A 17233-nucleotide genomic window follows, 5' to 3' on the forward strand; every position below is an offset into this window, starting at 1 on the left:
TCAAAACCCCTGTAGCATCTTATGTTCCTATATTTTATCACCTTTTCTAATTTACTGGGTGTGAGTTGAAACCTCAGGGCATTTTGATAAGCCTTTCTCTTATTATTAGTTTTTTGGAACATTCTTTCCTATGCTTGTTAACTGTTTTCAGTTCTTCTTTTGAGAACTGTTTATTCTTATCCTTTGAACATTTATCTGTTGGGGACTTACTTCCATCTCTCTCTAATAACTTATTGTCTATTCTTCTATTTTGTTCCTCCTTACAGCAGCAACAATCTTAATAGATTTTTACATACATAATACCTATATAGTCAGTTATTTTTTTGCATATATCACATAGAACATAGAACATTTGTTATACATATATCAGTTATTGCTTCATATTTGTGTCTGTCTATATGAAAAGATAACTAACCCTATGAGGAGGGCCAAATGAGTGGTAAAGACAGCAGGGGATTAAAGAGAGGTAGCAGCAGACCAGGGTGTGACTCCCTAAGTTGATTGTGAACTCCATGATAGGAAACACATGCAAACTTTTTGGTGTCTCCTATAATTCCCAGCATAGTACCTAATCAAACTCCCCACAGATTCTCATCCCATAAAGCCCAAACTCCTTAGTGAGACTTTTAAGGTCCTTTCCAACACTATCTTGTTCACCTCTATGCACTTTACTGTCCTCCACTCAATCAATTTACTAGGTCCTGCAAACATCCTACAACTTTTTTTTTTGTACTTCTGCTCAAACATCTCTGCATGCCTAGAATTCAACCTTTCCACCTGCTGACATTTTATCTATATTTTAAGCCCAACCCAAATGACACCACCTACATGGAACTTTCCACAATTCCCTCAGTAAATAATTCTCTCTCCCTCAGACATCTTGACCCTCATATAGAACTTTATTTATGCCTCTCTTTTATATCATAAAATTATATTATTATATCACATATATTATTAATCTTATCTCATCTCATGTTATCCTATCATTCTGTATTAATCTGCCCTGTCTCTAATACATTTCGGCTACTTTACTTAGAATGAATCAGTTAACCTCTCTGTGCCCAAAGAAACTTTCTAAGACTATAATTGGCAGGGCAGGAAGAGACAGTTTCTGACAAGAGGTATTCCCTACATTGATCAGATAACAGATCTATTACAAAAATATCATATCATATCACCACGTTGTATTGTGTTATACTGTAGCATATCATGGATTGATTTATGTATTTATTATATCCTTCTGCTACAAATGAGGAAAAGTCTCTGTTTTTTGCTGAACTTTCTATCTCCTCCAGTGCTCAAACACATTTATATGCACATAATAGGTGATGGAATTTGAGGATGACTGTGTTTAAAGGTAGAATAGATGTGCCCAGATAGGGCTGCTTGTGATTTTATGAATCTATTTAACAGAAATGGAGATGTGTTATTGTTAGAGACATGGTGTTGGAAACTAGCTGTGGGGTTTTTGATGGGTGAGTCAAGAAATGGCATCTGTTTCATAAGAAAGAAAAGTGAAGAAAGGAAAGACTGAGTGTAGGAGAAAATTCATCTGCCACATAGGAGAAGCAGAGAATGATTTCTCTGTGCACCTGAAGAGCTAGACAGCTCAACTTTGGGCCACCTGACAGGGGCTGTGAGGGTGGATGTAGCTTGAATCTCCAATGAATTGGCACAAATGACAGTGAATGGGTGCTGTGAGTGCTCCTCCTCCACCAAAAGAAAAAAAAAAAAGCTTTAATAACCTTAGTGAGAAATGTGATGAAAAAAAATCTAGTCTAATTCAGTTTCTCACAGTATATCTGACTGACAAGTCTCTGAGATACTTGTGGCCTCCAGGAGGAAAGAGTTTAGTGCTGGAGTGGGAGGGACAAAGCAACAGGATACAATGAAACCCAGGCCTCAGGGCAAATGAACCCAAGAGCATAAGTGTTCACTGAATTGAATATATATTAACAGATCTTTGTGACTTGACGGATTGGTTTAGAAATAGTACAGGGTCACTTACAAAGGAATACAAATCTCTTCACAGCACTGAGTGTGGTGCTGGACTCATAGACAGACAATAAATAATTTCTCACAAGGACAGAGCAGGAGAAAATAGCTAGTATTTGCAGTCATGATAATGATAGTGGTATCTAAGAAGAAATGTAAAGGATATTATTGAATATAAAAAATATAGAAAAGAGGATGTGTTTGTCATATATTGAGAACAATGGATAACAGGAGCCTGAATGTTTCCCTGTTATAAACAAAATATTGAAAGACCCAGAGAAAGAGTCCAGTGTTTTGAGTGGATACTCTTTGGGGTTGTATGGAAGGAGGTGAACAAAAATCACATTGGAAAAGAAGGCATGGGTGAGTTGCACTTTATAGCACTAGAGGGATTATTTACACTGAGCAGATCAATGATCAGTCAAAATTTTGAAGAATAATTAATTTTCATAAAGTACCCTGACAAATTTAGAGTAGTCCCCGAGGAAGCTTTTAGTGACAAAAAAGATTGACAAATGATAATGTAAATACTAACATAGTTTCTTTGGCAAAATTTCAGAACTGAACTAGAGGGCTAGTTGGATACATAGATGGCACTTCAGTAAAGCAGAAAGAGTAATAGATGAGAAGCTGGGAGACTTAAATTCTGGTGCTAGTACTGTCACTAATAAAAATGTTCCCTTGGGCAATTTTTCTCATGTGCACAATGAAGAGATCAGACTAGATCTAATCTCTAATTTTGTAATCCTATGTTTTTGGAAATTAGGTTATAGATGAGATAAATGTGTTGGGTTCCTTCCAGTTATAGGGCTCTGTGATCCTATGAAGACACACATGAGGATCCCTAAGGTCCTTTTTAGCTTTAAATTTTTGTTTCTACAGTCTGATGAATGTAGCCACATACAGAAATGAGGCAGACACAATGTGGGTGGTGAAGAAATTTTTGCTGATCCCCCCTCCCCCCAATACTGTCTCTAAGTTTTCATTCTCGTTTAACAAATATGTTACTCTCTGAGATGAAGTGGCCCAGGTCAAACTCAAGCAACTATGCCCTATATCTACCATTGTCATGATCTTCATTCTCTCCCTCTCTCCCCCATAAACCACTGTCCCTGCAACACTTGGCCATAGGTCAGCTATCCATTATGTACATGGCAGCTAGGTGGCACAATGGATAGAGCACTAGGCCTGGAGTCATAAAGGTGTGAATTAAAATCTGGCTTCAAGCACTTACTACCTGTGTGACCTTGGGCAAGTCACTTCACTTCTAGCTGCCTCAGTTTCTTCAGCTGTAAAATAGGGATAACAAGAGAGCCAATCTCACAGCATTGTTGTGATGGTCAAAAGAGATAATATTCATAAGGTGCTTAGCATAGTCCTTGTCACAGAATAGGTGTTTAATAAATGCTTGTTTCCTTCCCCTTTCCTACATCCCCTCTCTGAGTGGCCAGTGCTTAAAAAGCTGTTTTGGAAATATGGTGTAGAGATTTCAAAAAATATCTAAATATGTCTAAGGGCATAAAGATGAAGGAAGTAAGGGGTAGGTAACCCAGGTGGATTCTGGGCTTGAAAGAGGATATAAGAATAGTCTGAAGTATAGGGAAGCTATGCAGATCAGCACAAAGGCCTAGCTCTCATCTTTCCTCTTGCCTTAAAAAAAAAAAAAAAACAACAAAAAACCAAAAACTATCAAAGCTACACTTTCAAAGAAGAGTAATACACCAAGGCGAAATACCAAATGCTGGATAATTATTACTTCGACTCAAAAGGGCTCCTCCTAGACCCTCTTCTTACAGATTTTCACTGTGCTCCTTTTCAAAGCTTGACATTTCTTAATCACCTAGTTGAATTGACCAGTATCACAAAGGGTTTTGTGCAGGTGTTAATTTTTTTTTTAAAGAAATCATCACTCAGAAGATCAGGTATGACAGTTTGATGGTCCTTAGCAATACTTTAGGAATACTGATAACCCATATAGGCTACTCAATAGACATTAGTGAAGAGTGAACGGCCTGTTAATTACTTATTTAAACAGGTAAGGAAAAGAATATAAGGGAGAAGAACCTTATTGATTTTAGACACCTAAAATCTTGTAGATATTTATATATCTTCTCCAAAGTTTGTTTGAATAGAATACATATAGATCTACATAATTTTAATAATCCTAATTACTATAGAATATGATCACATAGCCATATTCTATAGCAATTAATATTTTTTCAGTATAATTTCTGCCATCCTACTGTGCTACAGGAGTCATTCAATAACTAATAATTAAAAATGAAAAAAAATGAGTATTTGGGAAAGAAAATAAGAATAAACCTGTTAACAGCACAAAAATTGAACTACTAGAACTTCTGGGCTAGTCAAACATTTTAGAAGGACAGAGAGGTTGTCCATACATGATGTCAAATAAAGGGATACACACAATTCTCTGGATCTTTCTAAATATTTGGCAGTTTGGTTATCTTACGGAACAAAAAAAAAGAAGGAAAAATGTCAGTAAAGATCTGTTAGATATAGGTTGTAGTGCAATGGTAGGACTACTGGATTTGGAGCTAGAAGAACTAAGTTTACATCTCAGTTCTGCTACTTATTCCCTGTGTGACTGTGGGCAAGTTACTTAACATTCTTTGGGCTCAGATTCTCATCTATAAAATGGCAGAGCAGATAGAGTGCCTGGTGTGGAGACAGGAAGACCAGAGTTCATAATGGGCCTCTGACACTTATTAGCTGTGTGACCCAGGGCAAATTACTTAACTGTTCGCTTCAGTTTCCTCATCAGTAAAATGGGGATAATAATAGAACCTACCTAACAGGATTGTTGTGAGGATCAAATCGTAATGTGTTTAGCACAATGCTTGGCACATAGTAAGCTCCATATAGATGTGTGCTCTTATTGTTATTAATATAAAATTCCTTAGACGACCTCTAAAGTCCTTTCCTGCTCTATTAGGAATCACTTTGGAAGACATTATTTATAGAAGCTACACTTTGCACTTTCAACCAAAGCCTTCTATAGAGCCAAGCTCTCCTTTGTTGCTTAGTTGTTTCAGTTGTGTCTGACTCTTCAGTACCTCTTTTGGGGTTTTTTTGGCAGAGATACTGCAGCAGTTTGCCATTTTCTTCTCCAGCTCATTTTATAGATGAGGAACTGGGGTAAACAGGGTTGAGTGAATAGCTAGTAAGTATCTGAGGCCAGATCTATAATCATGAAGATATCTTCCTGATTCCAAGCCTCTGGCTCCATCCACTGCACCACCTCATCGTCCAAGTAAGTCCCAACAAGTTGTAAAGACGTCAGATGCAGGTGCAATGGTGTTGAGAGTCTGATCAGTAGAAGGTCAGCCACCAAGTGAATCACTTTTTGGCTGTGACAACTCTAGAAGACTGTCTATTAAGGCATGGGGAAGGGGAGATTTTGGAGGTACCCGTGGGAAGATGGAGAAGGCTGAGAAGTTTGTAGTGTGAATTTATGATATTGTTTAATGCACATATTTTAAGGCACTAAAGATGTTACTTTGTATTTCAATTTTGAAAGAAAGTAGATTAGTTCATTAAAAAATATTTGCTCCAAATTTAGTGGCTGTGTAGATGATTTTAAGTTTTTACATGTCTTATTACCCATTAATTTAAAACATTTTGGAAAGGAAGATGACTAAGCAGTGAGATTGCTGTAAAATGTATTAATGGACGATTATCTGAAAGAACCAGGAATATTTAGCCTGAAGACGAAAAGATTTAGGTGGAACAGGAAAGCCTTCTTTAAATAGTTGAAAGGTTGTCAGATGGAAAAGGGATAAGACCCTGCCTATGCCTTCCCTCTGAGATGATTTTCAATCTTTCCAATGATATAGCTTGTTTGTACATAGTTTGCATATTGTCTCACCTATTAGGCAACTGCTTGAAAGCAGCAACCATTTTTTTTGCTTTACTTAGCTCAGTGCCTGGCACATAGCAGGTACTTAAAAAGTGCTTGTTGACTTGACTTGACTAATGTAGAAGCTGCAAGGAAGTAGCTTTTTGACTTTCATAAGAAAGATCTTCCTATAATTAGAGCTGTCCAAAATGGAATTTGAGGTCTTGGAAGTTTCTGAATTCCTTGTCACTGAACCTCTTTGAGTGAGGAACCTCTTGTTAGGCTTGTCATAGCTGGCATTTGTGCTTCAGATATGGGTTGTAACTAGATGAATTCTAGTCTAATGTAATTATTTCAACATTCCCTTCCATTTTGGAGATATAGGCTTAAATTACATTTTAGTTAAAATTTCATAAGTAAGAAATAGTAAGGCCTGCATTTTTAAAATATAGAATAATAATAAAATAAAATGTAGTAAAATATTTTTAAAATAAAACAATGAATATAGTCATGGAAATTCACTCATACCTTCATGCTGAGGTTTAGTAGAAAGCAGTATATGCTAAAGAAAATCAGGAAAGAATTCTGAAAGGAATTCAATATTTTGCTTCTTCCTTCCATTCAAGTTTTTGTTTTTAAAAAGTCAAAAGACATTTGTGAGTGTGTTTTTTTTTTTTGCAGTCAATTAAGGAGTTTTATGAAGTGGTAAGGCATGAATACTGGGGTGGAGGTGTGAGGAACCAATTCAAATTTTGTGGCAATGGAAAAATTTTCATGGACAAAGTTGTTTTTTTTTTTTTTTAAACTCTGAAGAGACAGTGTGATGTAAAGGAAAAAAATACAGACACTATAAATCAGTAGACCCAGGTTCCACTCCCAGCATTGCCAATAATTAATCATCATCATCATCATCATCATCATCATCATCATCATCATCTGCATTTGTATAGTACCATGCGGCTTGCAAATTGATTCTTTAAGTACATTATCTCATTTGAGCCTCACAGTAACTAAGCTCAGGTATTAGCCTCATTTTACAGATGAGGAAATTGAAGCTGAGAACTCAAAAGGAGAAAGGGCGGCGGTCAGAAACGATTGAGGGAGCCAAGGGCTCCGCTGGTACTATTTGCCTTTCCTTGGATGTGGGAGGTATAAAAAGAGAGAGTGGGAGGGAGGGACGGAAGAAGGGAGAGAGGGAGGGAGAATAATGGGCTCGTTCTCTGCCTCTACTGGCTGGAACAGAGAGACATCCATGTCCCCCACCTCACTTGCAGAGGGGAAAGGGGAGTGGAGAGAGCGCACTCTCAGCTGACTCTATCCATCCTCCTTTTAGTCTATTAAACTAGGAGGAGGAAAAAGAGGAGAAGAGCCCACTTTGGGGGAGCAGCAAGCTTGAATCTCAGAGAGCGCCCAGGATCGGGGGGCTGCGGCTCGGCAGCTCTCAGAATCTGTCTGCAGCTGCTGCTCCAGCAGCGCCATCTCTCTGTCTGTCCTCCCGCGGCTACTACAGCTCCAGAGGGAAAAGCCGGAGCCGAACGGAAGCAACAGGTTCACCATCGCTCAACTCTATTCAGAGAGAAGAACAAGAGAAGGCTTTGCAGGACCCTGGAAAAAGGATGAGACGGGACCCGGACCTCTGCGGCAGGACCTGGTAGCGCTCACGAAGTCCCCCCCCCGCCCCCCGAGGCATTCTTCGCTATCAGATACCTCAACTCCAGGCTAAGTGGCTGCCCGAGCACCAGACACGGGATAGGACACACCACAGCCCCTAGAATCCTGACACCTCTGCGGCTCTTCCCACTCTAGTTCTCGTCTAGCTTTTAGACCGCTTCAACTCAATTGGGGCAAAGTTCTTATTTTAAGAAGTACAGAGACTGTCGGGTTGTAGCTGTCAAGAGTTGGTCAGTAGGAAAAATTCTGTGCCATTAACCTGCTGCTGTCTAGTCAATCAGTCAACCACCATTTATTAAGCCCTTAATATGTGGTTGGCACTGGGCTGAGCTCTGGGGATACGAAGAAAGGCAAATCTATCTTAGGCGCTGCCCTGTGTTCTCTCCGCATTGGAAGAACTCAAGCTTTCCCGAAAGAACTTCACACTTTCTGAGGCTTAGCCAAGACCCTCCACGCCCTTCACCCTCTGCTCCATCCCGGGCTTCTTCGCGCTGTTTCCAGCTGCGGTCCCCTCTTCTGCTCTCTGGGCTCAAACTTAGACCATGGAGCCCCACCTCGCTATGGAAAACCAAAGTGAAGGAACTGAGGAGGGCTGGAACAGGACTCAACCGGAGCTGACCGATCGGGATCTCACACCTCTCTTCGGTCTCGGCATCGAGAATTTCATCACACTGGTGGTGTTCGGGATGATCTTCGCCATGGGCGTGTTGGGCAATACTCTGGTGATCACAGTTTTGGCCCGTAGTAAGCCAGGAAAACCCCGCAGCACCACAAACCTATTCATCCTTAACCTGAGCATAGCTGACTTGGCGTATCTGCTCTTCTGCATCCCTTTCCAATCCACCGTGTACGCTCTGCCCACCTGGGTGCTGGGCGCCTTCATCTGCAAGTTCACCCACTACTTCTTCACTGTCTCCATGCTGGTCAGCATCTTCACCCTTTCTGCCATGTCCGTGGACCGCTACGTTGCTATTGTCCACTCGAGGCGCTCTTCCTCCCTGCGGGTCTCTCGTAATGCTCTGGTGGGCGTCGGGGTCATCTGGGCGCTCTCTATAGCTATGGCCTCCCCTGTGGCTTACCACCAGCGCCTTTTTCATCGAGAAATCAGCAACCAGACCTTCTGTTGGGAGCAGTGGCCCAACCAGCAGCACAAAAAGATTTACGTTGTCTGCACCTTCGTCTTCGGGTACCTGCTCCCCTTGCTGCTGATCTCCTTCTGCTATGCTAAGGTGGGAGGTGGAGCGTGGCGGGGCCAAGACTGGAGTGGGGTGAAGGGAGGTACGGGAAAAGAGGGAAGAGGAAGCTGGGGGAGATGAGAGGGTTAGGAAGCTTGACTAGATCCCATTGGTTTGCTTTTATTTCCTGTTCTTTCTCATTATCACTTTGACAACAGATCCTGCCAGCCTCTCGTCTCTCTGTCCCACTTGACACTTCTTTTGCCTTGCCCTAGGATTCGCGAGGCTAGAGGTACCGCCTTTGTATGAGCTTTGGTGAATATTTTAGAACTTAATCTCAGCCTAGATTGGGTAAACTACACCAAAGTCCTCCTACAGAAGTTTGCTTTCTGCTGCTGTGAAGGTTTCTATTCTATAAAACCTTTCTTTGCTTTCAAAAGTGAGCGGGACAAGGCAGTCCCCAATGCGTTCAATACTCAGATCTCCTTTCTCCCGCTCCTTCACACACTAAACTTCTTCGCTTTTTACAACGCTTTAAAAGTATTCTTTCCACCTGTTTCGCTGTCTGATTATCACTTGCTACCACAAGTTATCACTTGCTTTTCATGTTAAGGGAACGTGTGTGGTGTGAGATACATATTAAACAAGTTGGAGAGTTGAAAACTATTTCTTACCAAATGCAAACACAGAACATCAGAAATGTTAGAAGTGCCAGCTGCAGAGATCTTTGAAGGCAGGGTCCGAGCCTTTTTTGTTTTCCTTTGTTTTGTTTCTCTCGCAGTCCCAGAGTGCTTGTCCCAGAGCAAGAGCCCAATTCGTGATTCCATCATGAAACCTACTCCTTATTTCTGTTGACAAACCATAGCAATAAAGTGCAGACTTAACTGAATAATCAAAGCAAGTGATAGGACGAGATTGATCTCTAGCTGTTAACAGGATGGAAATGAGAATGTCTCCTGAGTCACCTGAAAATGCTGGCTTGACTTGCATCCTTGCGCCACGCTACTGCCCGCTGTGAGAGGATTCATTGACAAAAGAATTTGGCCCCTGGGGGGCGGTAGGTCGGTAGAAAGGGGACGTAATTGTATTAGTCACCTGCCCATGGTTCTCACTTGTGGCGATCGGATTCCCTTAAACTTTTAGATCGAAAAGAGCCAAGGGAAGTGTATAGGCTTCATTTTACTCACAGATTGAGAACAAAAATCGAGAAGGTGAAGTGCTTCTCTTCAGAACCCTAGACGGAATCAGACTCCAGAGAAGTCTTCTGAGCTCTAAGGGTCATTCCAGCTCTCAGTCAATCACTCTGTGATCCTACTCCTCCTTTGCTCTCCAGCAATCCATACTCTGAGATCCCAATCACCTAAAAGCCCTGCTGGGGAAGAGTACAGATTTGAAATTTCTCTTAGACCTTGAGACTACATACATATTTTGTCTGTAGATGTTTCTTGTCTCATCAAATCTCCAGGTCTTAGTAGTTGTCTGTTCTACATTGTTAAGGGGAGGCTTTTTGGAAGATTTTACTATCTTTGATCTTTGTTGTTCAGTTGCTTTTCAGTCATGTCAGACTTTTCCTGACCCCGTTTGTTGTTTTCTTGGCAAGATATTGGAATGGTTTGCCATTAGATTCTCCAGCTCATTTTATAGATGAGGAAAACTGAGGCAAACAGGGTTAAGTGACTTACCCAGGGTCATCCAGCCAGTAAGTGTCTGAGGCCAGATTTGAACTCAGGAAGATGTCCTGATCCCAGGCTTGACATCTAACCACTGTGTCACCTAGCTGCCCTAACTGGTCTTTGTTTACCAAGTTTTAATTTTTTAATACAACCTTTTTTATATTTGAACAAATAAGATTATACTTCAAATAGAGTTAATAGGATGAATTACTGTTCATATTGTAATATGTTTATCATTTTCAAATCAGAATACCTTTAATTCATTGTAAAAATAGCCTGCCACCAGTTTCTAAAATTTCTTTCACATTGTTTTGAATTTGTGTAGGAGGCAGTCAATAGTGTGGACAAAGAAAGTTATTTGATAATAGTAGAGTTGGTGTTGATTATTTACTGTTACACTTACAAAGCGGCTTTATTCTGGGGCAAAAAACCTCTTAGTATGTATAAGGGAGGACATCACAATATTCCTGTGAAGTGTGTGTGTGTGTGTGTGTGTGTGTGTGTGTTGTGTGTATAACTTCTATGGGCATATATTTTGATATTACCTGGAAGGATGATTTGAAGAAAAGGGTGCTGCCATAAAGACATACATTTTCCAAATTATTAATTCTACATAATTGCTGGTTTTGTAGTACTAAATTCTATTGAGGACTGAAAATTGAACCACAATCGTTATGCTCATTGAAAACGTCCAGAGGTTTAGAAAGGTATTAAAATGGAGGGAAAACCAAATCTAAAACTCACAAAGAAAAGAGGAGAATTAGAAATGAAATGGTTCTTTAACTTAGTTTAAATAATTTATCTGGGTAATTCTGGTCCTTAAGGTCCTTAAGATTACTCTGGGGGCAGCTTGGTGGCACAGTGGATAGAGCACCGGACCTGGAGTCAGGAGGACCTGAGTTCAAATTTGGTCTCAGATACTTGACACTTACTAGCTAACCCAATTGCCTACCCCCCCCCAAAAAAAAGATTACCCTGATAATTGTACTAATGTTAATCAAGACTTCATGAGTTGGTAATGTTAGATAAACTACAGTATAAGTATTAAGGCCAGATTTGTACTGCACAGGGATACATTTCAGGTACCTTCTTTGGAAAAGTCGGTGGCTTTCTGTTTTATTTTGGATGAGTAGACATGGTACATCTAAAAAAACCCCACTTTTAGGAATATGAGGAGTCAATAAAAAGGAAGGAAGAATATAAACTTTAAAAATGCAAAATGTAGTAAAATAACAGCAACAACTTACATATATGTGTGTGAATATATGTAGTATATATGTATAAATACACATAATGTATGTATCTATACATATATACATATATGCATATACATATATACAAGTCCAGTGCTTGTAAGATGGAAAGCACTTTCCTCAAAATGAGTGTGTGAAATATTTTTTTTTTAATACTTTAATTTTACTCAAAGCCTTTCTAGATTGGAAGGACTGGACCTTTTACTGCAAGATGACTAAATTGAAGATCAATGAGGGTGCATAGGTAGTGGATAGAGAGCTAGCTTCAGAATTTAAAATATATATGAATCACAGATCATAACTTTAGAGGTGGAAGGGACCTTAAAGGACCCATCTCTGTCACATATTGGCTGTGTGTCCTTGGTCAAGTCATTTAACTTAATGCTCAAGGCAATGCTAAAACTATTGTTTTCAGAACAGTTCACTACAATAATGAAATTACACGTACAAGAGTGAAAAAGGATAGGTGAGAATTTGTTTCACTATAATAATGTTTGATGAGATGCTAGAATCACTTAATCAGAGATTAATTTGGTATATGAACATCTGGCTAAAAAAAAAGTGGTATCTGAGGATAAGAATTAGTTTTCTGTAACATAGCTTCAAATATGAATATGACAGATTCCTGGTCAGAGAGGGAGTACATCTAACAAAGTCTAGTAAGAATGTGTTTGTCAGATGTGTTGCAAATCTATTTAAAAAGTCTTTAAAGTCAAAAAAGATAGGGAAAGAAGGCTAGCTATATCTATCTTCCAAGTTAGATACCTCAGAGAAAAGCTATAACAAAGGAATATTAGCAGTTGAGACACCCAGAAAAAAAAATCCAAGAAAAGAGCCAAAAGTATAAACTTCAGATATCTACACACAAATGCTCAAAGTTTAGGTGACAAATGAGGAATTTGAAATTCCGATATCAGAAGGCAAGTTTGTCCTCATAGGTGTCCCTGAGACTTGGTATAATGAAACTTAGGACTGGACCATGACTCTGAGTAGCAATGGTTTTGTAAATAAAAAGGATAGGATAGCATTATATATTAGAAAGATATAATGTGAGGAGACCTGGGAACCAGAAATGGTCAGCACAGCAGAGACCATTTGTGTGTATAGGTCAATAGAGGGGGGAACAGAAGTGATTTTTATCTTTATAGTATACTACAAACTATCTGGACAAAAAGAAAATTGATGAGGAGTTTGGGAAACGTGTCACAAGCCGGGAACTTGCATGACATAGCAGTGTTGGGGGACTTCAATTATCCAGACATCTGCTGCAACTCTCTCCCTGCCAAGAGCAGAACATAATTTGCCTTAACAATAATTTATTCTTCCAAAGGTGGAGGAAACAACAAGGGGAAATTCTGTTCTAGATCTTATTCACACAAGTTTTCCAAAAAAGAAAAGAAAACAGAATCTGTAAACTATAGACCAGTGAGCTTGGTTTTGATTCTCTGGAAAAATCTAGAATGGATCATTAAAGACACAACTGACAAATCTTAGAAAGGTTATCAGTGATTACAAAGAGTCATAATGATTTCATCAAGAACAGGTCATGCTAGATTAATCTTATTTTCTTTTTTTTTTGACAGGGTTACTACAAAGTAGCAGATGAGGGAAATGATGTAGCTATAGTTTATCTAGACTTTAACAAAGCATTTTGATAAAGTCTCCCATATTATTCTTTTGGAGGAGATGGAGTAATATGGACTAGATGATAATATAATTAGATTTGGAACTCATTGGCTGGACTAACTGAAAAAGTATTTTTTGATGGGGAAGGGGAAGATAGGGGAATAAGCATTTGTATAGTGTCTACTATGTCCCAGGCACTCTATGAAGCACTATACTAATATTGTGTCATTTGATCCTCACAACAACCTGGAAACTGAGGTAAATAGTGGTTAAGTAACTTGCCCAGGGTCACACACCTAGTAAGTGTCTGAGACTGGATTTGAACTTGGGTCTTCCTGACTTCAGGTCAAGCACTCTATCTATCCACTGTGCCACCTAGTTATGCCCTGCATTGATGGTCCAATGGCAACATGATAGAAGGTTTCTAATGGAGTATCCCAGTAATCTGTGCTTGGTCCTGTACCGTTTAATATTTTTATCCACAGAATTTGCAGGTGGAACAAAACTGGAAAGTATTGCTAACATGATGGCTGACTCTACCAAAAAAATTTGGTAGTCTAGAGAATTGGGTAGGCATTTCAAACTCACCATATCTAAAACAAAACTCATTCTCTTTCCCCAAACCCTCCCCTCTTCTAAATTTCCCTATTTCTATTAAGTGTATTATCATGCTTCCAGTCAGCAGATTTATACCCCTAGTGTTGTATTCAGCTTCTCACTCTCACCCCACATATCCATTCAGTTGTTAAATCTGGTTTCTTTTCCCATATGTTGTGCTTATGATCTCACTATGAGTAGAGACTCCAAAGTCTTGACCCTAAGTCAAGCCCTCGTCACCTCTAATCTAAATTATTGTGATGCCTTCCTGCCTCTAGTCTCTTCATAGTCCAATTTTTCCTTAATGTCAGTACCAAAATGATTTTCCTAAAACATGGATTCTGACTACATTCTCTTTAATTAAGTTGATTATCTGAAAGTGTACAAAGGAGGGTGGAGAAGGGCTTGAGTCTAAGTAATAAGAGGAAAAGCTGAAGGATTAGGGATGTTTAGCTTGGGATGGGATGATATGATAGCTGTCTTCATTTATTTGGATGACTTTCTCATAGAAGAGGCTTTGGATTTGTTCTGTTTGGCCTCATAGACCATTCAGAAAACCATAAAAAATGAGTTGAATTTTTAAAAAGGCAAATTTGGGCTTCTTAGCTATACAAAAATAAAAAAGGCTGCCTAAGGAGGTTCTCCCCCTTTGGAGGTCTTCAAGCAGAAGTTATATAACCATTTGTTGGATATATGTTATAATAGAGATTCCTTTATTGGATGGTTTGAACTAGATGTCCCTTTAGGGTCCCTTCCAACTCTCAAATTCCATGAGTCTATGTCTTTTCACTCTCCTTTACCATATACATCTAATCAATTCCCAACACTGTTTGATTATACCTCCCTAGCATCTCTAGCATTCATCCCTTCTCTATTCATACAGCTACCACTCTAGTTCACTGCCTCATCACTTATAACAATATCTTTCTGATTGGTTTCCATCAATGGGGTGTCTCCACTCTCCCAACCATCCTTCACGTAGCTACCAAGGTGTTATCATAATGCATAGTCTGACTTTCACTTTACTGCTCACAAGGCTTCACTAGGACTCTATTTTTCTCTAGTATAAAATACAAACTCCTCTGTTTGACTTTTAAATCTTTTCACAATCCAGATCCAGTCTGACTTTTCAGGATTGTTACACATTATTCCCCTTTACACATGCTTCTGGGCAACCAAACTGGCTCACTTGCAATCTCTTTTTTAACCTAATAAGTGCTACATTTTAATCATCTCTCCTCTATATTTTATTATCTAATCATTGTATAGTATCTGATTTACTAGTTATAAACTCCCAATTTTAATATCTCTTGTGGGAAAGGGCTACATCTTGTGCAAGCCACTTTTTTCCTTTCCAATGTGTAAATATTAAAAGCAACTATGGTTCTTGTCTGGAGGAAAACACAGCTTTGATCCTGGCATTTGGTTTTATTCCTATACCTTTTCCCCTCTTATATTCATTTGTACAGGAGACCAAAACTCCATTGGGGTAGGAAAAAATTGGAAGCCCTTAAAACTTATAGAGTTTTTAGTAGTTTTTTAAAGGTCAGTCTATAAACTGATGCAAATATAGTATGAATTAACAATGAGGAATGCCAGTCCCTATCCAGACCATATGTTGTTCTCTAGGTGTATGTATTCTTCCTGTATATCCTGTGGATGATATATATGCCACAAAGTTGGGGTAAAATCTTTTATGGCTACTTTCTTCCTCTTACAGTTTCAGTAAATGCCTTTGTTTTGATTTGTGACCTCTGGCTGACTAGAAAAAATAAACATGTCATCAGGAGCTCTTGGACTATTGTTTTTGAGCAGACATAGTTGACATGTCATCCTATTATTGTATCTTGAATCTTAACCTCCAGCTCATTTGGGGTGCACCCAAGGACCTAGAAGGTCACATGTGGCCTTGAGGCACCAGGTTCCCCACCACTGATCAAGACCAGTTAGCCTCAGGCTGTCCCTTCCCAAATCCATATCCTATTCCTTGAAGAGGAGGTGGAGGCTAGAGTAGCCCAGAAGTATTAAGGAAGAGAGGAGAGTGAGGAGGAATAAGAGATGAAACAAAGAATTGAGCAAGAAAATGAGGGAGGGTCTAAAAATCAAGTGTCATTCTAATACACCCCAAGGAGGCTAAAAGGTCAGGGTAGTTTGTCAGGTGAAGGTACTATGTGTGTGTGTGTGTGTGTGTGTGTGTGTGTGTGTGTGTGTGGTGTAGAATAGAATGACTATCATTCCTTACCTTCACGCAGTTATATAAGCTGTGACCTGTGTTTGGAATGCAATGCTTTCTTACCTCAACCTCTTCCAATTCTTAGTTTTCTTCAAATCTAAACTCAAGTGCCATTCATTACATGTCTTTCCATTCCCACCCTTACTGATCCCCCTGAAATAACTGTGCATTTACTTTGTATATATTTATGGTTTACTTATATATCTACATGCTGTCTCCTATTCTAAAAGGTAAGCTTCATGTTGACAGCACTGTTCATTTTTGTCCTTGTATCCACAGTGCCTAAGACAGTGTCTGGCAAATAGTAAGTACTTAATAAATGTTTATTGATTATTGTTGGAGATGTCTACAGGTATGGAATGAGCTGTCCAGATGCAATCAATGTATTGATTTATTTTGCTTACTTATTAAATGGCAGGATTCACAAAAAAAACCCCTAGATATATTTTACCCATTTAGCCATGTCCAGGTCTTCCCTTCTTTTACTTGTAAACATGATTTTTAAACCCCAGTGTGAGACTAAATTTATCTGTAATAAATTCCATCTTATTGGATTTGCCTCAGTGTTTTATTGTGATAAGATCTTCTGAATACTGACTTATCCCTCCCAGCTTATGTCACTTGAAAATTTCATTAGCAAACTATCTATAACATCATTCAAGTCAGTGATAAAAATATTACATGGCACAGGGTCAAGCATAGATCCCTGGAGCTCTCCATGAGCTTTCTTTCTAAGTTGACATCAGATGACAGGGACTGTCCTTTGGGTGTGACTATTTAATCAGTTCTGAATTTACTTATTTGTGCTGTCATCTAGATGATCTTGTTTACAAGATTATGATAATTGCTTATAAAATGCTTTACTACAATTTAGGTAAGTTTATGTAGTATCTACTGCACTAGTGACCCTGTGGGGGGAGGGGGAAGAGACTACTTTGTCATAGCCTGTCATTGACTTTTATGACCACTAATTCCTTTTCTAGGTATTCACCAACTGTCCTCTTGATAATATGTTGTAGAGATTTGCTAGGACGATAAGTCAAACCCCCAGTCTGTTGTTTTAAGTGCCATTCTAGTTCCTCAATACACAAATCTATCAATCTATCTATCTATCTATCTATCTATCTATCTATCTATCTATCTATCTATCT

General features: G+C 39.0%; 1 protein-coding gene across 1 annotated transcript in view; it reads left to right on the forward strand.

The window, feature by feature from the left end:
- Positions 1–8044: 8044 nt before the first annotated feature.
- GALR1 (galanin receptor 1) overlaps positions 8045–17233 on the forward strand; it is a 31496-nt gene continuing 22307 nt past the window's right edge. The window contains exon 1 of the mRNA XM_027852309.1: positions 8045–8754. Within this exon, the coding sequence (XP_027708110.1) occupies positions 8068–8754 (687 nt within the window). The 5' untranslated portion in view covers positions 8045–8067. The remainder of the gene's footprint in view (positions 8755–17233) is intronic.

This window comes from Vombatus ursinus, unplaced genomic scaffold, assembly GCF_900497805.2.
Source record: "Vombatus ursinus unplaced genomic scaffold, bare-nosed wombat genome assembly UNPS02009573.1, whole genome shotgun sequence".
In the NCBI taxonomy this organism is placed as follows: Eukaryota; Metazoa; Chordata; class Mammalia; order Diprotodontia; family Vombatidae; genus Vombatus; species Vombatus ursinus.